The sequence below is a fragment of the Colletotrichum gloeosporioides genome, assembly GCF_011800055.1.
Source record: "Colletotrichum gloeosporioides strain Lc1 chromosome Unknown consensus_64, whole genome shotgun sequence".
Lineage (NCBI taxonomy): Eukaryota > Fungi > Ascomycota > Sordariomycetes > Glomerellales > Glomerellaceae > Colletotrichum > Colletotrichum gloeosporioides.
Genome location: NW_025544709.1, coordinates 69,403 through 92,175, shown reverse-complemented (window position 1 = coordinate 92,175; position 22,773 = coordinate 69,403). Strand labels below are relative to the sequence as shown.

Genomic DNA, 22,773 nt, shown 5'->3' with positions numbered 1-22,773 from the left:
GCAAGTATCTTCTGAACCCAGTTTTGAATCAATCTTCCCGTTCTGAACAAAATAGGTTCTCCGGTCCACAGCTTATTCGCGTGGGAGGCCACTGTCGATGTACTTGGAGATTCGTTCTGTTTCGCTTTGTCGTTCCCAAGAAGATAAGCACCAATGTTGAATTCGAGGCCGTGGGAATGTTTGTTCAATCGAGCATATCCTTGGACTCGGGGAAAGTATACGACCATGTCTCGATGCAAGAGCGATTGGGGTGCCCAGGTGTGCTCCGGTAATCTCGGCGCGTTCCAGAAAATGATGGACATTGGGTACCTTTCCACCTTGGACAAGAAAACTTTCATCCGCTCGAGATGACACGTGTTAGTCCATCGCTGAGTATTGATGCCCAACCTTCTCACCCAGAGCAGCGAGGATCTCTCGCTGTCGAAGAAATCGAGCCATTCTCTTAACCTCCAATTCATTGTGGGTATGCTCACAATATCCTCCAGATCTATGTGTAGCATTGCCCCAATGCATATGGTTACATCGTCGAGTCGGCTGGTAGTTCGAGATCGAAATCCCCCACATGCCTCTGTGAAACACGCTGAATCCATATCATGTCGATCACGGTGGTACTCCTGTATCGCTACCCCACGCATGCTTCCGATAGAGTTCAGGCCGTGGGTGAGGACAGGACAAGTCACTTGTGTGCCGACATCAGTCAGAACATGGGTGTCCTCCTCGCACTCGAGCAGATTAGAATCTTCCCAAGACTGAAATAGGAATTGACGCCACTCTTTGCCCAGAGCATATACATAGTCATTCTGCTCTAGAAGCTGGATTGCAGTTTGCCGCAGCTCCTCTTCGTCAGAGTCCGACTGTTCTGGAAGACTAGCGTAATTGCCAAGGTGTTTTGGTATTGCTGAGCCCACAGCAAATGCATGTATCAGTTGCATCGCGCTTGGACAAGACCAGAGCCTCTCATTTGGAAGCTCTCTCAAACAATTGGAAACTACCTGGAAACTCTGCCGAGCAGCAGGCCCATTGAGGTAGTCACTGGACACGGCCTTGTCTGCGAACTGAAAGTGGAGGTTCCTTGCTACGTTGCCTTCAAGCAAGGTCCAAACCCGAGTCATCCAAGGTGAGTACTGGAGGCGCATAAGCATCTCGACCAGTGGCGCGTTTTTATCACAAGATTTGAATAGTTGTCGAGTACTAGGACTTTGTCGGCCTGGCTGAACGTTTGATAGATTCGGGTGATCGCCACCTGGCGGTCACGAACGTGTCTCTTTCCAACCGGTATACCCAAGGAGTCAATCCAGAACGGAACGGGCGCGTGGTCAAGTGGATATAAGCCGTTAACTAGGGCCTGTATTTGATTCAGCTGGCATGAACATAGACGGTTGCTCCACGGGTTTCCAAGTCCATCTGACCACACGTGAGAAATGGCAACGTAACGCGTCTGAGTGCCACCGCTGCCGCCGACCTGAACAACGCGTGGATCTTGGCCATTCGCCACGCCTGAAGCATCTACCGCGGCACTTCCTCCTTTCTGAATCGCGGCCACAATGCTGGGTACAGATGGCCCCCTTTCGCGGCAATCTTTGCCAGAACATCCAGGCCGATGTCTTGTCTGATAGGTCTTGTAGTCAAGTTGGTGAGCAAGACAGCCAACTTCCGCATTACATCTGTCGTGGTCTTTGCCAAGGCCTTTTCGATCGATGCCGGCGAGAAAAGCCCGGCTTGACAGGTTGCAATGAGTAGGCAATCTCGAAAGCTCCCCGTCGCACCATCCGGCATGCTTCATGACTTTCTCTAGCGGACTAAAATTCCAACTCAAGGCTGGACCTGGGGTGTAGAGCCTCAACTTGCGTCTTGCGTTTGTGAGGTAGTCGCCGAGAAGCGCAACAGAATATATGACGCGCACTGTGGGGGACCAGCTTGATGGATTCACGTCGTCCTCGGCGTCGGGAAGGGAGCGTATGGTTTGGTTCGTCATTCTTATCACGCCATGAATCAGGCCAAGACACCTGTCAACCGTCGCGTCGATCATCCTCAGTTTATCCTGGTCGTAATGAGCTCTCGCCGCCTGCCAATACCAGGTGTACCTTGTGAGAGCTTTCGTGGTGATGCCACTGCCACGATCGGTCGGATGTTTGAAATCGTTGGGGTCGAAGCAATAATCCTCAATTGAAAAGACTTCTCTCAGCAGTCCAAAAAAAGCCCAAGTTTGAAGAAACGCAGCATGCCGACAGGATGTGACCGCTCGGGTTGCCAGATCTTCTGTCTGGAAACCGTGCAAGGCCGGGAATTCTTCAAAGAATTTAAATCCTTGTGCATGCGCTGGATAATGCCATTGGAGTTCCGGTTCGAGGAGAGGGACAGTTGTGATGCGTAGCTCAGTTGCTGTGGGCGTCGGAAGATGATCCATTGTTGGAAATGTAGTGAAATGCGTCAAGAAGTTGGTACAATGTTGCGAGCTGCCGGTAGGCTTAGCATCTAATAAGATGGAGCAAAGGGGGGCAGGGTTTAAGAAGGGAATGAGAAGAATGGCCCGCCTAGCTTTGCGACCCCCGCCCAAAACGGGTCAGGACAACGTGTCTGTCGCCTTGGCACTGAAACTGATAGGCGCCTCGTACCAAGCTGAAATGATGACTGCATGAAGGTTCTACTAATTAGCCTATTAGCTGGCTGGACTGAAACCTAGCCCAGTTTTCCTGCTGCCTAACCGCGCGTGAATGTAAACGCAAATATCTCGCCTCAGCCGAACCCCTTGAAGGAGTGTGATTAGGCTCCATGCTCAAATCTTCGCCTCAAGTTCGACAGATATACCACGCATACGTCTCCCAGCATTTTGAGGATGTAGTAACATGTCACAACTTTATCATGCGTGTTGCTTAAATCCTGTTAAGGACTTGTGGCCTTCGCTGGCCTCTATACTTTCTATTTTTCAAGTAGTTCCCCCATGTTATCATGCCAAGATTCTCATGATTTAATTGATCGATATCAGCAGCCAAGTTGGTTTTATACTAATGAGGAACTTTGAATACCAGTCTGGCTGGCACCGCAAAGTGCAGCCATGAGGTGAATGAGGTGACGGACAAAATCCACATCAATCGACCCACAGAGTAGCTTTTTATGCAAGCATTAATTTCTAGACACACAAATCTCCCGCCATCTTCTGGCGACTTGCTGAGCCGTGATGTCAGCTTAGTTTCTTTGTGAGAATCTGGGCAGGCGAGACTTAACGTACGATACAACATGGGCCTGTGCCCGGCGTATGCTTTCATTCGTGCCAGGCGGGGAGTCCAGCAGGTAGAAGCCCGTAACCGTCCGTACCTCTTGCCCGACGATGCAGACTGCCCGTTGGTCTTCTGGAGCAGTGATTGGCAGGACTCTTAGTCTGGCTTGACTGACCCCGCTGACAATACGTTCTTGGGCCTAATAGGTGTCCTGTCACGTAGGTAGTGTGTACGTCCATCTTGCTGACGTAGTTGAAGGCGGAACCTTGAAACTCCGCAACACGCCCTACGTCGAGGTTGAAAAGCTGTCGTGCGACCTTCTGATCGTCGGTCCGCACGGCCGCCAGGAATTGGCCTGCCATTGGAGGCATGGTGTCTAATAGGTTGGCAACAGAACACCATTTTGACCACTATTCGACCGAGCAAATTGGTTACGTCCGCAACGTATTCCTGGCTACCACTGTATTCTTCGTATGAATCGGTTTCGGTTTGGGAAGTCTCTTCGCTGTCGTGACTTGCAGTGGCGAGTCCGTTTCCCTTGAGCACGTTTGCAGCCGCTGAGTCCCAATCGTCAGCAAAGGGGTCGTCTTCCCAGTCTTCCGAGCCGCCAGAGTACTTTGACCTGTTATTGAGGATGGCAGATCAATAGGTAAACGTGTCTCGGTAGTTGATGATACACCCGTTCTACCTTTGTCGGAAGTTGCATATGTAGGTTTGGGCCGGCTCTACAGCGTCAGGGGACCTCCAATAGGGTCTTGCTGGTCTTTGCCTGGTGTAAGTTCGTTCTCTGCGGACGGGCCTTGGTGTGAAGCTGACTCATTGGCATTTTGTTCTCCCGTTTGGGAATCAGATCGCTGCAAATACGGTTCAGTCGTCTCCGCTTCGTTGAAAACAAAAAACCACCCGTTCGTGCGCGACCTGCCGTTGATCTCAGGCGCCGCTATGATGCAAAACGACAAAGTAGATCCAAGGTTGCATTTCAATCGGAAGTCAGACTTGTTAATCTGGCGAGGGATCGAAAGAAGTTACGACCTTGCATTGCGCGGTCGTGCACCATACAGAAAAGCAGGTGGTTTTCGGATATGCCGAAAACTGCGGAGATTCTGCACACTTTGGGGACATTCTGAGTCGACAGAACGAGAAGATCGGGTGGTGGTAGCACGTCAAGGACGACGGTCATGATATTGACAGGTAAGTGGCGGCTTACGTGGCAAGCGTTATGTGAGTAAGACACCAAGGCCCATTGTCGAGAATACTCGTGGTTGAGAGTACGATGTCGGCTCCCCAGTTTCATGCTTCGCATTCTCCTACAAAACACACGGGTAGTCCGAGATGCTTCTAACCTGGCTTTGTGGTCTGGTAGTACTCATCTACTGTTCTCGTCGCCCAGTGCTCAGATCGATGGATGGGCTTCTTATTCTTGATCACGAGTGGCAACACCTGATCCAACTACGCAGACAAACGGCGTTTACATTGCACGACCGTACTGAGTGAGGATTGATGTACAAACGGCACGCACTACTCTTCTCGCTTCCTTTTCGAAGTTGTGCCAAGCCAACAACCTATCATGATACAGAACAAGCCAATAGCCATTGGGTGCAGTGTCCAAGATCCTTTTTCTTGTGCCAGAAGTCCTGTGCTGAATGGCGCGAATGCTCCTCCGGAACTGCCAAGAGCACTGATGATGCCCATGGATTTGACGCGTTGACTCCTTGGCAGATCCTGCATAAAGAGAGAAATTGCGCAGGGGTAAATCGGGCCTAACAGCAGGCCAACAATAGCTACGCTGATCGCTGGGCCAACGATGTTGGGAACGAGCCATACCAGCAACTCGAATACGACTGCGCCAACCGTTGCCAAATAGACGAACAGCCTTTCGTTCACTTTGCTCTTGAACAAAAACATAAGAAATCGCCCAACAGTAATACCGGCCCAGAATCCTGATGAGACAAACCCAATGGTGTCAGGATCAGCCTGACGGCTGTCTATCAGGAACGAAACAACCCAACCAGCGATAGAAACTTCGGCACCTTGATAGGCAAAAATGAAGGAAGCTCCTAGCAGTACCGTTCGCGACTTGAGGATTGAAACGGATTTCGGCATCTGCATCCGTGGCTCAGTGCCCGAAAGCGTGGGCATTTCGGTGTTGGTCGCATTGTCCGATTCGCGTTCCTGGGCATATCGCCAGAAGGACCAGGCAGAAAATCCAATGGTGAAAAATGCCAGGCCTAATGGCAAAGTGTAATACCATGCCCATGACTGCATGCCCTTCGATGCAATGATGGTAGCAAGTAGCGGGCCAACAGTTCCGCCCAGACCGTAGGAAGCAGAAATTGCGCCCAGGGCTCGGACGCTATCAGTCAAAGAAGAACAGAAGGTGTTGGTCAACGCGATGTTAATAGATATGGCGAAACCAGTGAGGAAGAATCCGAAAACGACAGCTGGATACGGAGCTTGTAATAGAACTGGGATGTATGCAACGGCCATGGTCGTTTGTGACAGAATGAGTAATCGAGCCCGGCCAAACCTTGTAGTTAAGGGCCCTAAAGAGGCAGCCCCCATGATGAAGCCGGCAGCATTACCAACGAAGATAAGGGACACAATAGTGTATCCAATTGAATAATATCTTGCCCTATGAGCTGAATATACCGGCATACTTGAATAGTTGGTCTTCACATACCTCTCCATGAACGGAATCAACGCGCCGGGAGCAGCATCATTTAGACCATTGGTGAAATTGAGCAAGCATGAACAGCCTAGGCGAAAGCGGTTCTTCAGCGGTCTCGAGATACTCTCGAGAGCCACAGCTTCTGTGGCCGCAGCACCTGATTCATGCGACGTCGATGTTGCCATGTTGAGCGTGAAGGGCGACTCGACATGATGACTGATAAATAGGATTGAAGAACTTAGTCGGACCCAACATAACTCATGAGAGTAGAGTTAAGTCTTTTAAAACCGAGTGATTCAGGATCTCTTTAGGGAAAGGTGATGCGTCTGGAGAACTGCGGCGTGTCTTTGATTGATAATTCACATCGAGGAGTGTTGGTGCTGATTAATACGTCTGCAGCAAGAGAACCTAAATGCAGCCAAAGGCCCCACCTTCGGAAAAGCCAGTAAGGTAGGCGTACTCAAACAGCAGGGTTCAGTGAAGACATACCGGTAAATTAGGAGTGCGCTTGCAGGGTAGTGAGGGTTGGGGTAGAAGGGGGGAGGGGGCGGAAGGGTGCGGAAGGCGATGCATGTCGGCTGGATCAAGACGGGATGAGAAAGAAGCAAGATCTACACACCACCCCAACATGCATATTATATCCGCTTTGTGACGCTTGTGCTGGTCAGAGGGAAGAAGCAGGGGCTGCAAGCGGACGATGTTCACTGGGTCCCTATATTAGCACGAGCTGCCTCACTGAGCTCCTATTGCCGAAATGACCACCTCTAGCATTCTGCGAGACACTTGCACTGAAGAGAACTAGCTCGAGAGGAAGGCGAAGGGACTCAGCACCTTCAGGTTCCTCCGCATCGGCAGAACAAATGCTGTGGCCTGTCCGCTAAAGACCTCCCGCAACCAAAATCCTTGTCCGATACCCTCATATCCCATTCGCAGAGCGAATACTATTCTTCGGTGCCAACTCCAAAACCACAGGGCATATCCACTGCCGGACGTCTCCCGCCTTCACCCTGACCGAAGCCTCCATATCTGACGACTGACGGCAAACGTCGAATTGACCTTCTTGGCGAGGCAGTTCCTCCCGTTTTCAATCTTGCGCAAATAAACAGATCTCGCATCATCCAGACACCAGAATCAGTTGGAATTCGACCTCCTCAACTGGATGGCAGCTACTCGTGCTCCTACGACACGGCCGCCCGCGTACTCTATTGCAGTGACCACCCGTCTTTGCTTGCCATTGGCTGCATGTGTCATCACGAATATTCATGGTGGTACTTGGACGGAACCTTACGCATTCAACAAAGATGAGAAGCATGTGACGAGTCTGTTTCAGCACGACGCTCCGTACCATCGGATCAGGCAAGTTTCAAGAGCACTGTGACGCCTAAAGTCAACGCCTAGATGACAAGAACAGCAGCCTTGTCAAGGGGGGATTCTGCGAGGGAAAGCCTTCCCGTTGGTGGGAGTTGTTGCACGGCGTACTGAGAAAACAGAGGCTCTAAATCGTCTACAGCTTCTTCTCTTCCGCCTGGCCTCCTTCATTAATAAAGGCGCCGACGAAGACACGGGCCGCGCTCCCAAACGTTCGATCATCACGATCCGAACAGACCTCTGGTCTTAATGTTTTCACAAGAGTGCAAGATTACCTACCTAAGTGCTAACATAAGAACTTTCTGTAGCAAATAGTAGCATGATTCGGCGACTAATAATCTGCTGGATAGATTCTCACAGGTATTCTTCTGCTACCTTACCTGAGTATTGACTGAATCTGAGGCTGTTATTTATTCTTGCTATTATTTCATGATGTACGTGAACCTTTAAACTTGTAACGAAGGCCCTGCTGCCTACTGGAGTATAACGACGTTCAGACTTGCTTGGGCTTGTTGTATTGTCAGTGTAGCGATGCTTGCAAATCCTTTTCCTCTACCGCACAATTCTGCATGTAATTATGTGACCCTTGCATTTCTGGAGGTTCTATGAAGTAACCGCTCGCGTTTCCCCCACTTCCAAGGTCAAGGGGGCTCGAGGGGCAGGCCCCAAGCAATGAAGGGCTGACATGCATTACATGGGTGTGACGGCCACACTGCTCGCAAACACGCATGACTCGAAAGTCTCACTAGTGCTGAATCCAGTGAATCATTGGACTCTCAACTGGCACCTATCAAGTAGCATCCATTCTCTGGCTCATGTCTACTCATATGGCAAACACCGCCGGTCGCCGCCGGTTCTGGAGATGAGAAGATAACGTAATGTCAAACCTCAAGAGTAAGGATAGGCGTGCTGCCATCTGTTCGGTGTGCTTCCAGTCTTTTGAATGACAAGCTATTGAAGTCTCCCTGGAGAGACTTACAAGCCACTGCGACGAAGCGTCTAAAATGATTGGCGTGATAGTTGGCCAGAGCCATCGTATCTGCGAGCTCCCTCTACCTATTTGGTTAAAATCAGACAGTATACGCGTGCACACGAGAACAACTCGTTATTGGGCCATGAAACCTCGGTGAGGCATCTGCAACCGCTCTCCGCTTGCATGCATCGCCCAATATTAGGTGCATTCGAGGTATATGCCTGGGAAGTTAGTCAATGCACCAAATTTTCTCTGATAATGCAGAAGACGTGATCACGACTCGCCTGGTTGTCAACGCCTGGGAAGTTTCTTATCGGTAGACTACTAGTATCTGGGAGAACATTTCGACTTCCTATTACATCAATGTCCCCGACAGGCAGTCTTGGAACGACGACGACGACGCGCGGCGTAAAGGAAATACAGGTTGAAAGATAGCTTGAACATTTTCGTTGGAGTTGAATTGCTAATATTGGTTTGCCCCCACTAGCAAGGCGACTTTACTTTAGAATAACCATATTTCCCCCCTCCATCTCCCTCCCCAACAAGGGCTCTGATGCATATAGCCATGTCGATAGGCCGCCGCTAGAATATTCGTCGATCGGCCATGAGTCTCACGGGCCAGCCCGGACATTGGGGCTCTGTGGGAGAAATGCTAGCGATGCTTCTAGATCAAACAACCTGGCTGGTTTCAAAGTTGACGTAGGGTGCTTGACGATTCTGTTATTAATACCACAGAAAACTTCTGGGCTTGAACTAGCGGCCCCCGCAAGACTGCCATCTTGAAGTCAGCTAGTTGTTTACCCACCTCTGGCTTGATGGATGTTTCAAGCCGTCGTAAAGCGAAGGCATTTTTTGGCCTTGTCTTGCTGGGATATCCAGACTAAGGGTAAGAAAACCTACGTCTTGATTAGGAGCTCTGGCAGGTTTAAGTCTGATGGTGTTCTGGGAATGTGCCCAAACAAAACAGAAAACGCTTTCGACTTGTGAAATTCGCTGGAAGAAAAAGTCACCAGGGCCGGCGCTGGCGAATCTCCCTTACTTGCCGCCTGCAGAACAATTCAGCAGATGAACCACTCTTCAGCTATGAATGGCCATCATTTGAACCGTCTCCTTTTGTGGAGTTAGAATGTTGAAGTTTCCCATATGTTTGTTGGTCCGTCTCTATTCTTGCTACCGCGGTCTATTACGGGACGTGGCGTGTATGAGAACGGACGGCGGTGGATAGTGCCTTCCCAGATGGCGGCGAAATGTACCATATTTGTGGTACATTTCCGTGGCAGATTACATAAGGCCGGTCTTGGGCGCATGGAAATATCTTACGTAAGGGGCTGGCGGACCCCAGGCGCGGACTGATTGGTTGAACAGTTCTTGCGGACCACCTCGGGGGAGGCGCACGGTCTCCGAGGCCCCGCGCGCTAACCCCTAGTGCAACGGCTGGTCACGAGCAACACCAAACCGCCCCACCGGGACCGGACCGCGACCGGTCGACGGGCGGCGTGACTGTCGGGCGGCCGGGCGCCGCCATAGTCTTGCTGGGAGTTTCACCATACCAAGCGAACGGTGAAAGCCTCGAACGCGCCGCCGTGGCCTCGCCATAACTACCACCACATCAAGTGGACAACGGCGGCGACCGCAGACAACAGCTGACTGGAATCGACTTTGCTCGACTTCAGCCGCGGCTGAAAGGTGCTCATTTCCTCCAGCCAGACAAAGGGTCATCCAGCTAGGTAGCGGTATGGGAATGCCATCAGCGCTCCGGCCAGCCGCCAAGCATCACGACTCTGTGGCTTCCTCCATTCGAAGATGGAGTCCAGGGCCAGGTGAGTGCCGCATGGCGCATCGCGACCGGCAGGCCTAAGGCCATTTTCATTTTCTCTGCTTCCGCGAGAGCATATAAACACGATGCCCGCAGCCCTGTCAGGCAACTCCTTTCTCATCTCCATCTTCATCTCCATCTTCATCTCCATCTCCATCTCCACAGACACATCGTCCACTTCACATTTTCCCCATACTTCGTGCCTCCCGAAAAGAAAGATGCAGTTCTTCAACACCATCGCCCTGGCCTCCGGCCTCATCAGTGCCGTCAATGCCATCGCCGCCCCGGCTGCCAACCCGACCAAGTGCAATGCCGACAACTGTCTGCGCCAGATCAGGGCTTCGGCCTTCCCTACGCGCTCCGGCATCGCGGACTGCCAGGCCTTCCAGACCGTCACCTCGACCGTCGTCACGACCACCACCGTAGCTGCCGCTGCCGCCGCCGCTAAGGTCAAGCGCGCCGTCGTCGACCCCAACAACATGATCACGCAGGTTGCCAAGCGCGCCGCTCCCACAATCCCCGCGTACGCCTCCGGCTGCTCCAACTCGGCCCAGTACGCCTCGGCCTGCTCCTGCGCCGGCGTCACCGCTTCGACCAAGACGGTCACCTCGATCGTTACCTCGACCTCCAACCCCGCCCCCGCCTGCCCCACCGGCACCTACGCCATCCAGCAGCAGGGCAGCGCCGACGGCAACACGAACTACGGTGTCCTCGAGCAAGACTTTGTCACCAGCGACACCTCCTTCCTGATCGACCTTACCAAGACCGTCGACCTCGCCGGCGCCTCCAAGTTTAACTTCGTCGCCGACTCGGCCAACCCCACCCTGTGCCGCCTTCGATCAGTCACCACCACTTCTGCCATCAGTCTCGTCGTTGACTTGAGCGGCGCATTTGTCAACAGCCACTACCTCCGTGTCTCCGACCCGGCCGCAATCAGTGCTGCTGGCTACAAGATGAGCCCCGTCTACTGCGTCAAGGGCGCGGCCAACAAGCTCCAGTGCACCGCCGTCGACTCTGCGGCGGGCGGCGCCGCGTCCCAAACCACCCTCTTCAATGACGACGGCAATCTCCGCATCGGTACCGCTGATCACGCGAGCTCGCAGTATTACGTCCTCGTCGCTGCTTAAGCGGAGTTTTCCACCTAAGAGTTGCTCACCGATGATCTGCTGTTTGTACAAAGACCAGTTGCGTGGCTTTGAAATGGCTACGACGGGGAACCAGATCTAGTCACACCTTGCTCAAATCAGATAAGAATGATTAATTATTAATACCAAGGTTTTCCATTAAAAGCTGAACCTTTGATTTCACTGCTAATCCCACTTACCTACTTAATGATGTGAATACCCTCACGCTAAGTGAGTTTAGATGTTGAATGTTTCCGTATGTTTGTTGGTCCGTCTCCGTTTACCCCAGTCCACGTGGCGTGTGGGAAGATGGACTGCGGCCTTCCCAGCCGGCGGCAAAATGTACCATATTTGTGGTACATTTCCGCGGCAGATTACATAAGTGTGGTCGTGGTCGGTAGTTATGCTAGGTACCCAGGTCTCAGGGGTCCTCATGGTGGGGACACCACTAACGTGCAGCCGACTTGCGACCCAGTGAAGTGCAGTCGCTGCTATTCGGCGCTGGCCCCCCTGTGACAGCACCAATCTACTGCTGAAAACAGGCAGCACTCTCATTTGTGGTCCATCTCGGGCAGCGGCTGACTTGGTGACTCCCACGGAGCAGAGGACTTGCACTTGGGAAGATGGGTAATAGCGACCATTGGAGTTATGGTCGTGTGTAGTGCTTTGCCGTCCTCACATGCGATTCTGGTATCGGCCCGTTCGCATCAAAGGCAGAAAGCGTTGAGATGCATTCACATCGTAGGTAAGCTGCACCTGGTCGCCGTCCATCTCTTCCTCACACACTCTAGGACGACTTCGTTTGTCACTTATTGCAATGGCATCAATGCGACGACTGCTTCCAAAGCTTTCGCCCTTTCTGCGCCAAACTCAGAAATCCTACTTACCAAAAGCAGTTTCATCGCTCAGTAATGCTACCTAAGATGCCCGTCCGAATCCAGAGACAAAACATCAGCCGTCGGTCGCGCAGCGGGGAACGCCCCCAAAACTCATCTCCAATCGCAGTACTGCTACATGCAACTTGCGTATGAACCACTCCGCTGGTATGGAGGGTTCGCGATGATCTCGAATAGAGCATACTTCCACTCAGGTTGTGTGAATCTGGTTTCTCGAGCGGACTTCACCGAAAAAGCAGCACCATACCTTAGGCGCAGGTGGGGGGACCTGGAAGGTAGGGGCTTCAGCACCTCAAGGTACCTGGCGCACACTGCGACTTCCCACCTCAGCCATCGTGCGTGCGCTTGCCGCTGGACTAGAGCCAGGACTAAACTGCATTCACGTTGCTCATCTTCCGACCAGCAAAAGAAATCTAGAAATCGAGCACCTCATATCCATTCCCCGAGCGAAAAATGATCGCCTTGGTGCTGGCTGCTATCATCGACTCCAGCATGCAAGAGAAGATGCGCCCGACGAACTCGCGACGACCATGACCACAACGCGCCGCTCTCATTATCGCACAGAAGGTCATATCGAGCATGCAGCATTATGGCTATGAACACGTTGATCGCGTCTTTCTTCGAACGTTCTCCCGAGATTTCCTCAATCATCAGAGCCGCGTGCAGGGACTTTCGCTGATTCTTGACCCCTTCGTGGATGATCAAGGTCCGATTCAAAAAACATTGCAGCAGGAAAATATCTTACGTAAGGCGCTGGCGGACCTGGAGCGCGATTGATTGGTCGACCCACCCCATACTGCGGACAGCGACTGCAGGGGAAGCGCACGGTTTCCAGGGCCCATCCTGTGCGCTAATCACTGAAGTCGCAAGTGCAATGTCCGCACAACATCACCACTTGCACACCATCACCAAACCATTGCAGCCTGCAACCCACTAACACTGATGTCCCCAGAAGCCCCCAACTAACCTGTCGCCTTGTGCGCGCCAAAGACATGCTGGTGTCGAACGGATCGCCTTGCCTCGAGGTCTCTCAAGCCTAACCTACCAGCAATAATGAATGATGATACCTATTGGGTAGGGTAATACAGCGAGCCACATTTGTTGGCTGCGCAGCTGTAAAAGCGGGGTTGGCACGCATATGCATTTCGTAAATAGAGCCAATTATGTTCTGAGCAGATCACAAAAACACACGATGTTGGCGAATAATAATGCGGCTGTCCTCAAGCTATCTAATAAACACAACCTTTTTGAGGGTAGTACAGCAGGAGGAATTCGTGTATGCAGCCATCTGCATCCAGCTGCTCCATGCATCTGAGCGAGCCTTTCGCTGCCTATGGCGGTGTAGTGTCCCCGCGTCTTGAAACCTGCAGTCTTCTCTGACTTGTGTCTTGGTATGCTAGAAATGCACGGAACTGTCCAGACGTCTCCTTGAAAGATTACCAGTTCTTTCGTAAGCACACGCTATGTGCGGCTTAGGTAGACTACTCTGCTCGACAGAGCTAGGTTCTCACATTAAGGCATTATAAGTAGCGATAAACGTTCTCCACTCTGACGATGGGAAAGGGTCTCAAGTAGATGTGATTACTTGAAAATCTGTACGGTCATGGGCAGGCAGCGGCTAAAGGCCGTTTCTAGACACCCTTATCAAGGCATGTTCGTGCCAAGCGATGACTTGAGACCTTTTGGGCCGCACTGCATTCATTAACTGCAGCCGTCTGCGTGTTTGGTGTGCATAACTTGATGCCTTCCAATCATATTTACAACAGGGCGTACACAGGTTTCTTATCTTCTAAATATGGATAGTCTTACTCACGAACAGCCCATGCCTGTAGGTCCAAATTTAGGCGGGGACAATCAAAAAGCCGACCGGAGCCGCGGAATGTAGACATCGCATGAGAGTTCTCTCTCTTCAAATCCGTATAGACGAAGGCTTCCAGCACCACCAGGGATCAGTCATCACTTTGGAAACCACCAACATATCGCCATTCAGTCAGCAGCAGAACTATACAGACCGCTGTTCAAATATCACAAATATCACAGGCAACATGAGCATCAACATGTTTCGGGGCTTCATTTTCGCAATGATGTTCGCGGCTGCCGTTATGGCAGATGAAGGAGACGACTTTGCGAACAACATTCTATCCGACTTGGCGCCGTAAGTCTGTTTCATTGTGTCATTTGCATTTGCAACTCGACTTAAGTCATATACTAATCCGCAACCCTTGGGCAGATTGCTCGCTCTCTTTGGAGAGCAGGTCACTATGCAGTTCATGAGCCAGTCGCTAGGCTGGGCCGATAATATTTTACTAGCCGTGGCACCGCTTGGAATCATTACGATCATAGTCAGCGCTATCAGAGTTGGAGGCCTAGGATTTCTGAAGGCGCTTATTGGCAGGGCTAGGGAGAATCTTGCTGTCGCTGAACAGGAGCTGATGTCGTCTACTTCAACAGAGACCTGTGAGCTCTGGAACGGCCATGAGGTGATTAGGTGCATGGGATCAGCCCCTGTGACAGAATTCATCTGTTTGCTTCCTGAATCGGGGATAAACGAGAGTACTAAGATCCAGGTGAAGGCGTTCAAGGATGTAAACAAACATCAACTCTCTGGTGAGTAGTCAACTATCTTCAACTGACTTGTTAAAGTCTCACAATCTGGCCAGAGCAAGAACCACTGGGATTGAGGCTTCGCAAAGCTTCACCTTTCCACTCGCCGGCAGCCTCAAAAGAGAACTTGGAGAAGTGACCCGAGCCATCAACGGCAAGCATCATTGTCACTCGGATTTCGCGCAAGAGCGCGCCTAACATCTCACTCAACGCGCATAATCTCACCACTAGGGCTGAAGTACGAGCGGCAGCCGTCTGGGGAATCGTCATTCAGCTCGGACTGGTAGTATTTGCCGCATGTGCTGTGTATCATCCGTCTCTGAGTTATTCCAAGGACGGGAGCACTATCGCCAGGCATGCCTTCCCATGTTATTCAGTCGGAACATTGCTGCTGGTTGTTGGTATGCTCTTATGTGCACACGTTGTGGAGAGCAGCACCAAGGAGACCCAGTTCCGACCTTCACAAGGGATAAGAGCCCAGTTAGTATGGTTGCAGCAAACTAAAACCGTCAGCGATCAGGTTTTCAATTCCTTTGCAATCTATGCCAAAACTGAGCGAAGCTCTATTATGAAGTCGGTGCGTATGGACGAGGACAAGACAGACCAGCAAGTCGACAAGAAATCCTCGAGTGAAGATATTTCGTCGACCCAGGAATCTACTACCACATCAGAGGAAAGTTTCAGCGCACCCTTAAGGCTTGGGGCTAGCGTGGGACCGTTCATTGGTATCTGTGGATACATTGTTCAATTTGTTGGCCTACGCGAGCTGCACTGTCTGCATCGGTTGCTCAGCTCGTCGCCATTGTCCTCTTGACGGCAACTAGGTCATGGGTTCGTCGGCATCTTGCAACGGCTCCAGCTTCACACAAAATTTCTCCTGGATATGAACTCGACTGGTTCGCAGCGACCTTCGCCAACGTCGGAGAAGCCCCGTGGAATCCTGTCAATGCTAGAGCGCGAAGTGGCAAAGGATCCGACACCGATCGACGGTGGCAATTGGGGCGCTTGGAAGCGAACATTGACGACTCGGGGTCCCCTGTGAAAATGACAGATTCTAGCGCCGACGATGCCCCGGATTCAGCCGCACATGCTATCGTGAAGATCAGAAGAAATCTAGCCCAGTTATCAAACTGGAAGGGGCCGGCTTCTGCAGAGGCTATTTCTCTCGCACGATCGATTGAGGCTGTGATGGACTTCTTTTTCAGGCACTCAGAGAAGGAGTCTTACACCTGGTCTCTCAAAACTGTTGGCCGCCAGTCTGTTCAGTTTTGCCTCACACGAAAAGACGGAAAGTGGACGGCATATTCGGATGAGTTAGAAGCAGCTTTGTCTCTGTGGCTTTTCTCGGCGGAGGGAGGGGAGAAAGAACAAGAAAAGGACTACGTGGACGCATTGCCAGTTGGAGATAGACGAGACGACAGTTGGTTGCGCGCTGAAGGATCGCCTGGGAGACGTGGCCTCCGTGTTCTTGGAACCTACAGCGACAGCCTGCATCGAGATCTCTCTTGGTGGATGAGCAGCGAGTCCGCCAGAATCGTCAGGGCACATCAATTTTTCGAGGGTGACGATGCAACTGAAATACTGGAGTACAAAAACCACAGAGTGGTGGGGTCTGCTGGAGTCAACTCAATTCCCCGACAGCCAGGCGACACTTCTAAATACAGGGTAACAGAACTATCACATTGTAATGTCGAACACTATAAATGGGCGGACGACGACGGCCCGGGAGTCTTGGCTACCGAGTTCCACGGGACATTGAATTCGCTGTATGCCCTGGACATTTTCTCAAGCTTTTTTGGGGCAGCTGCGAAAACTCTGGAAGAAAATTCGTTTTCCGGCCTCGCAGAGGTGCATCCCAACACCGCAGCAACAGGCAAAGAGGCCTGGAAATTCTTCTTTCTTCGTCAAGATCAGCTTTCAAACTTGGCTAAGCGAATTGAAAATATCGGGCTCGGCAACCTGGACGACATCTATTTGAGCATGATCCCCTCTCTTAGTGTGGTGAAAAAACTCCCTGCAGGAACTGCCATTGTGGAGCTGGCAAGGCAGCCCGCCAGACTTGGCCTTTGGACAGAATTCGGTGGGGTATATGTGTGGCTGCTTTCTATCGCTAAAACATATCCAACACTAAATGATTTTTCAATTCAGGTAATAGCGGTGGCGTTGGAGTTCTTGCGGCAAGTCAGCATGGCCTTGGACGTAACAAAAATGGCACCACTAAGCCCTGATTTGGAAGAATGGGCCTTGAAAACTCTCGAGGATCTGAAGAAGCGATTGCAGGATGATATCCGCAGCTGGCCTGAAGCTCATCGCACCGTCGCAGCGCTTTTGAGGTTATATAAGATCCAGAGACGTGAGTGGGAATGCGGGATCCCGCTCACGGGCGGCAGTCTTGAAGATCAAAGCAGCTACGACTATCCCAAAAGTTTCCATCACACCAAATTACACCAAGCAACTCTGAGCGACAGCCATGACCCCGGCTCTGTAGTCTCAGCAGTGTTGAATGAGGACATCAACGCGAAGGACATTTTCGGTTGGACACCTCTGCAGTATGCATCGGAGTGTCGCCACAAACTTGTAGGATATTTGTTGTTTTTTGGGGCAAATCCCAGTCCCCAAGACTTATTTGGATGGACGCCACTACATTACGCTTGCAAATCTGGACCAACGCATGATGGCGACGGCGCCGACGATAGTGACGACGATGAAAACAACGACGGCGACGAGGACGACCCCTACGAATGCGAAGATGATGAAACTGGCGCATGTGACGCAGACGTTAACATTGTCGAAGATGATAACAGCAATAACGACGTTGACGATGAGAAAGCTAGCAGTAGCTACAAAAAGAACGAAGACGATCAAAGCGAGGACAACGACAACAACATGGACCACGATGATAATAACGCTGAGATCGACGTGCACGAAATCATACGTGCTCTCATAAGAAAAATGGCAAACATCAATGCTTAAGGCTGAGACGGAGTCGCGCTAATACACTGTGCTGCGATCGGGGGATCTTTGAAGATATTGAGGATACTAGAGGAGTCTGGCGCCAACATCAACGCACTCGACGCCTTGCAGAGAACACCGCTGCACTGGGCAGCGTTCCGCGGGAACCAGGCTGTTGTTGAGTACCTATGGGAAAGGTCAGACACGGAGCTGCGAGACAGTGACGGCAGGACGGCGTTACATCTAGCAAAGCTGTCAGGCCATGTCCAGACAGCTAATTGGCTCATCAGTAGAGGAGGTAACATTTAGCAGGTCGACTAGCATTATGTTATAGTTGAGACTGTTTAAACTGCCTGTGCAGCCAGCTATTCTGCCCGTTTGGGGCCCTGCCGGCCGGGACCCAGGACCCGACGGCGCAGTAGCCGGGCAATCCGGCAGGCTACTTATCACCCCATCACCACAAGTTCCCCTCGCCGCAACCATTGCAGGGTGCCACACAGCAACACCAATGTCCCCAGACGACCCTCATTGACCTGCCGCCTTGTGCGCGCCGAATATACCTATGTTGGCGTCGAACGGGTCACTATGCCTCGAGGCATCTCGGGCGCATTGAGCTCCCCGATCCCAGAACAACGCAGGAGGTAAGTCGGGCTACCCCTCTCTTTTCCTAATTCCCAGAAGCAACCCAACAGGCTAAAGACTTGACGATAACCAAACACGCAGCGCATCATCCAGACGCCGATACCCCCGACCTTCCAACTGCAGGACCCAGTGATAGCGCCTTAGAGGCTCAATCCCCATGCCAATCCCGATGCGAATCCAGATCCGCCTCGCCGTCGTTCGTTCCGAGACCGCAGACGGCACTGCGAGAATTTGTCGCCCGCACCCGCCAACAACAACAGGAAGCAGACAACAAGGAATATCTCTCTCGGTTGATGGGCTTTATGACGGCGATGCCTTCATTTCACGAGTTACCATCAACCGCATCCTACCCCGCGATTGCACCGTCGGCTTTGCAGCGAGCTGGACGCGAGCCCCTCGCGGTCTGTGATATTGGCTCCTGGCTGTGGATAAGGACGGCGGACTTGCTTTGAGCAGCTGCCACGGTGTTTGGCCTTGTTAGGTCGCTCGAGACGGCTCGTAGCGGAGCGACAGACCGTTGTGCTCGGATGCTGAGTGCTTTTCGACGTTGCTCGACATGCCATTCCATGTGAAGACCAGCATCGCCGCTGGTGATCGTACCGCCCACCTGCAAAACTCTGCAGGCGAGCAGCCAGAAGTCATTTGCGGTGGGAGTCACAGAGCCTGCGAAAGGAGCTCTCTTCGCCCGTCCAATGCACCGCACCACAGGTATGCGTCGTCCCAATTCATGTAGCCACCGTTGGTATGCGTCACTTTGGGGTTTCGCGAGGATACGTTGTTGATGCTTGTGCTCACCGGCTGCATTCAAGAATCGGCGTCACAGCATGCTCATCCCGAGTCTCGCGCGGCGGTGACCGTGAGAATCTGTCTGGATTGGTTGAGCGGAATGTTGTTCAGCTATTGCTTGGATATCTGTGGATGGATCGTTTGGGATAAGATGGAGGGATACCTTGTTTGACGAGGGGTAGGCGAATCCTGGGCCTACGCCTAACCCCTGTTAACATATTTCTTTCCTTCTCTTCTTTTCGTTTAATCCACCCCTAGTTCTAATTCTCGACTTTTGCATCAGCATGTACCGTTTTGGGTTGCAGTTTTCACTATCACCTTTGCCATCTCAGTAGGCCCGTTTAAATACTCGTCAAAGCTATAGATCCAACTAAGCGACCTGTTGAGGGACTGTCTTAATATCAGATAGACTGTGGAGACTGCTAGCTGCTGATAGGAAATACTGAAAGACATGCCTACAGAATTACGTTTAGTACCACCACGCATGAGGTTAAACCACCTTCTATCCTAAAATAATCTACTGCTATCTAGAACTTAGCTTTAGACACTATTAGACCCTAAAAAAGCTCTATTATAAAGTTAGGTTATCTATATATTGCTATTATTTAACCTCTTATAACTGTAAGTAATATTAAGGCGTCTATATTAATAAGGTTGATATTAAATTCTGTGGACTAATCTAAGTAAGAGCAGTATCTCAGCTAAGTTATATAAAGAGGATATATTGCTAGGTTTCGCTCCTCTAGCCTAGTAATGCTATCAACCTTTAATCTAAACTAATAGCTATCTCTTAACAGTTTTATCTAGAACTGTGTGCGTTAGGTTAAGAGCGTTAGAAGCTGAGCGCTTTAAGACCTATTCTTTAGCGTAGCTCTGAAGTAGCATCTAAAAGATGCTGTTATGATTTTTTACTAATGCTGCCTAAAGCGTGCTACTATAGTAGCCCCTATATATATTAATAATAGCACTATAGTATAGCAGTATTTTTATAATTCTCTTATACCTTCTAAAGTGTTATAACCTATTATATATAGATAATAATTAACTAACCTACTTAGGTAATAGGTAACTAGAATAGGATATTTATACTATAGGATTATAGGAATAATAGGGACTTATTTAGAAAATAGAAGAACTATAGTATAAGTTATATAATAATAAGATAAGACTAAGTAGATAGTATAGATTACTAAGCATTTAGTAAGGACTACTAAGTACTTACTAGCGATTACTAAGCGCTTATTAATACCTAGTTAGGAATTAGTAAGCTAGATAAAAGAACTATTTAAGACTTATATATAATATAACCTAAACTTTATTTAAGGTTAGACTTCTATAACTCTTTAGTAATTAACTTAGTATTTATCCTTATAAATACTCTTAGCTTACCTTTATTATAAACTACTTATTAAGTCTAAAACTAATCACCTTAGCCTCTAAAGAAACTTAATCTATTATAGCTTATACTTTATAACTTAGACTATAACCTCTATATACTGTTATAATATATTAATCCCTAGCTTCTATTAGTAGACCTTACTATTAGATAGCTAACTATAATATAAAGGATGCTACCTAAAGAGGATTTTAAAAGTGCTTACTGTTTATATTAATATCTACACCCTATTAAAGAAGTATATTAATATTCTTATTATACCCTTTATCTAATATAGTATAAAGGGTACTGCTTTAGTCTTAAACTTATATATTTATATTAATACCTTCAGCTAATAGCATGCTAGTAATATTAATATAGACCTTATAGGATAAGGTATAAAGAGCGCTTATAATAGTGTTGTTTTATGCATTAATATTCGTTATATAGAGGATTATTTTGACGATTTAACTGTAGCCTAAAGAGGCTGTATGCTGCAGAATATTATCTAAAGGTTTAGTTTCTATCTTAAAATCTACACCTTATTAAAGAAGCGTTTTTATAATTCTAGTATAGCTTCTTGAAATAGTAGCCTAAAGAGTAGTGCCCTCCTAACGCTTAATATAGACTAGGTTAAGGCTAGGATTTAAGCTAGAAAGCAGCTTCTTTAGGGCTATAAATAAGTAATATAAAAGAGGGGTACTAAGGCTAGCAAAAGGAAACTATATTAGATAATAATATATATTAGATTCTATATCTAAATAGACTAATTAGTTATAAGTATCTATAAGCTTACTAATAGGGAGGAGTTCTAAAACTTAATTATAAAGTTTAAATAATAATATAAGGAAACAGCTACTAAGGGTTTAAGGTTAGGGCTAGCTATATAGAAAAAAAATTAATTTATATTAAGAGAGGTAGAAATAACTATAATTATAAAATTCTAAATATAGGTTTAGAAAACCTACTTAGTAAAAGCTAGTTCTTAGAATCTTAAACCTAGGTTTAGAAATCCTATTTAGTAAAAACTAATTACTAGAATCTTAAACCTAAATTTAGAAATCCTACTTAATAAAACTTAGTTACTAAAATCTTAAACTTAGGTTTAGAAATATAATTTAGTAAAAATTAGTTATTAAAATCTTAAACTTAGGTTTAAAAATCCTATTTAGTAAAACTTAGTTATTAGAATCTTAAACTTAAGTTTAAAAATATAGGTTAATAAAATCTAGTTATTAGAATCTTAAACTTAGGTTTAGAAATCCTATTTAATAAAAACTAGTTATTAGAATCTTAAACTTAAGTTTAGAAATATAGTTTAGTAAAATTTAGTTATTAGAATTTTAAACTTAGGTTTAGAAATCTTATTTAGTAAAAACTAACTACTAAAATCCTAAATTTAGGTTTAGAAATCTTATTTATTAAAAACTAGCTATTAGAATTTTAAACTTAGGTTTAGAAATCTTATTTAGTAAAAACTAACTATTAAAATCCTATTAGCTATTAGAATTTTAAACTTAGGTTTAGAAATCCTATTTAATAAAAACTAACTATTAAAATCTTAAACTTAAGTTTAGAAATCCTACTTACTAAAAATTAGTTACTAGAATTTTAAACTTAGGTTTAGAAATCCTATTTAGTAAAGACTAGCTATTAAAATCTTAAACTTAAGTTTAAAAATCCTACTTAGTAAAAACTAGCTATTAAAATCCTATTAGCTACTAAAATCCTAAACTTAGGTTTAGAAATCCTACTTAGTAAAAACTAACTATTAGAATCTTAAACCTAGGTTTAGAAATCTTATTTACTAAAAATTAGCTATTAGAATCTTAAACTTAGGTTTAGAAATCTTATTTAGTAAAGACTAGCTATTAGAATCTTAAACTTAGGTTTAGAAATCCTACTTAATAAAAACTAGCTATTAGAATCCTAAATTTAAGTTTAAAAATCCTACTTAGTAAAAACTAATTATTAGAATCTTAAGCCTATATATAGAAAAGTATATAGTAGCTAATAGCCTTTAGAATATTAAACTAATATTTAGAAAGCTAGCTTAATAGCTATTTATAATACTAAAAGCTCTTAAAGTAGCTAGCTAAATAGAAACTATAAATAATATATAATAAAGTAGGTATTAATTATAAATATTATTTATAAAGAACTAATAATAATATATTAGAATCTATATATATATAGAACGAAAGGATAGAAGAAATCTAAAAGTAGTAATAAGAGGATAGAAAGAAGTTATTTTAGGATATAAAAGGGATAGTTAGATATATTATAGGTATATAATATAATATTATTTATATTAAGTTAAGCTTATATAATACTATATAGGTCTTTATATA

General features: G+C 47.9%; 4 protein-coding genes across 4 annotated transcripts; 3 read left to right on the top strand and 1 right to left on the bottom strand.

Moving 5' to 3' along the window:
• Nucleotides 1-4,736: 4,736 nt before the first annotated feature.
• On the bottom strand, nucleotides 4,737-5,705 carry GCG54_00003791 (uncharacterized protein; the record flags this gene model as incomplete). The annotated part of the gene is made up of 1 exon (XM_045403859.1): nucleotides 4,737-5,705. One exon carries the CDS (start codon nucleotides 5,703-5,705, stop codon nucleotides 4,737-4,739), a length of 969 nt encoding a protein of 322 aa, XP_045261491.1.
• Nucleotides 5,706-10,129: 4,424 nt separating this feature from the next.
• GCG54_00003790 (uncharacterized protein) lies at nucleotides 10,130-11,170 on the top strand (the record flags this gene model as incomplete). Its single annotated transcript, XM_045403858.1, has 1 exon — nucleotides 10,130-11,170. The coding sequence occupies one exon, from the start codon at nucleotides 10,130-10,132 to the stop codon at nucleotides 11,168-11,170; it is 1,041 nt and encodes a 346-aa protein (XP_045261490.1).
• Nucleotides 11,171-13,955: 2,785 nt separating this feature from the next.
• On the top strand, nucleotides 13,956-17,342 carry GCG54_00003789 (uncharacterized protein; the record flags this gene model as incomplete). Its single annotated transcript, XM_045403857.1, has 6 exons — nucleotides 13,956-14,218; nucleotides 14,294-14,670; nucleotides 14,724-14,802; nucleotides 14,827-15,418; nucleotides 15,460-17,216; nucleotides 17,249-17,342. 6 exons carry the CDS (start codon nucleotides 13,956-13,958, stop codon nucleotides 17,340-17,342), a joined length of 3,162 nt encoding a protein of 1,053 aa, XP_045261489.1.
• Nucleotides 17,343-17,416: 74 nt separating this feature from the next.
• GCG54_00003788 (Ankyrin repeat domain-containing protein 46) lies at nucleotides 17,417-17,928 on the top strand (the record flags this gene model as incomplete). The annotated part of the gene is made up of 3 exons (XM_045403856.1): nucleotides 17,417-17,445; nucleotides 17,472-17,602; nucleotides 17,648-17,928. The coding sequence occupies 3 exons, from the start codon at nucleotides 17,417-17,419 to the stop codon at nucleotides 17,926-17,928; spliced, it is 441 nt and encodes a 146-aa protein (XP_045261488.1).
• Nucleotides 17,929-22,773: the final 4,845 nt, after the last annotated feature.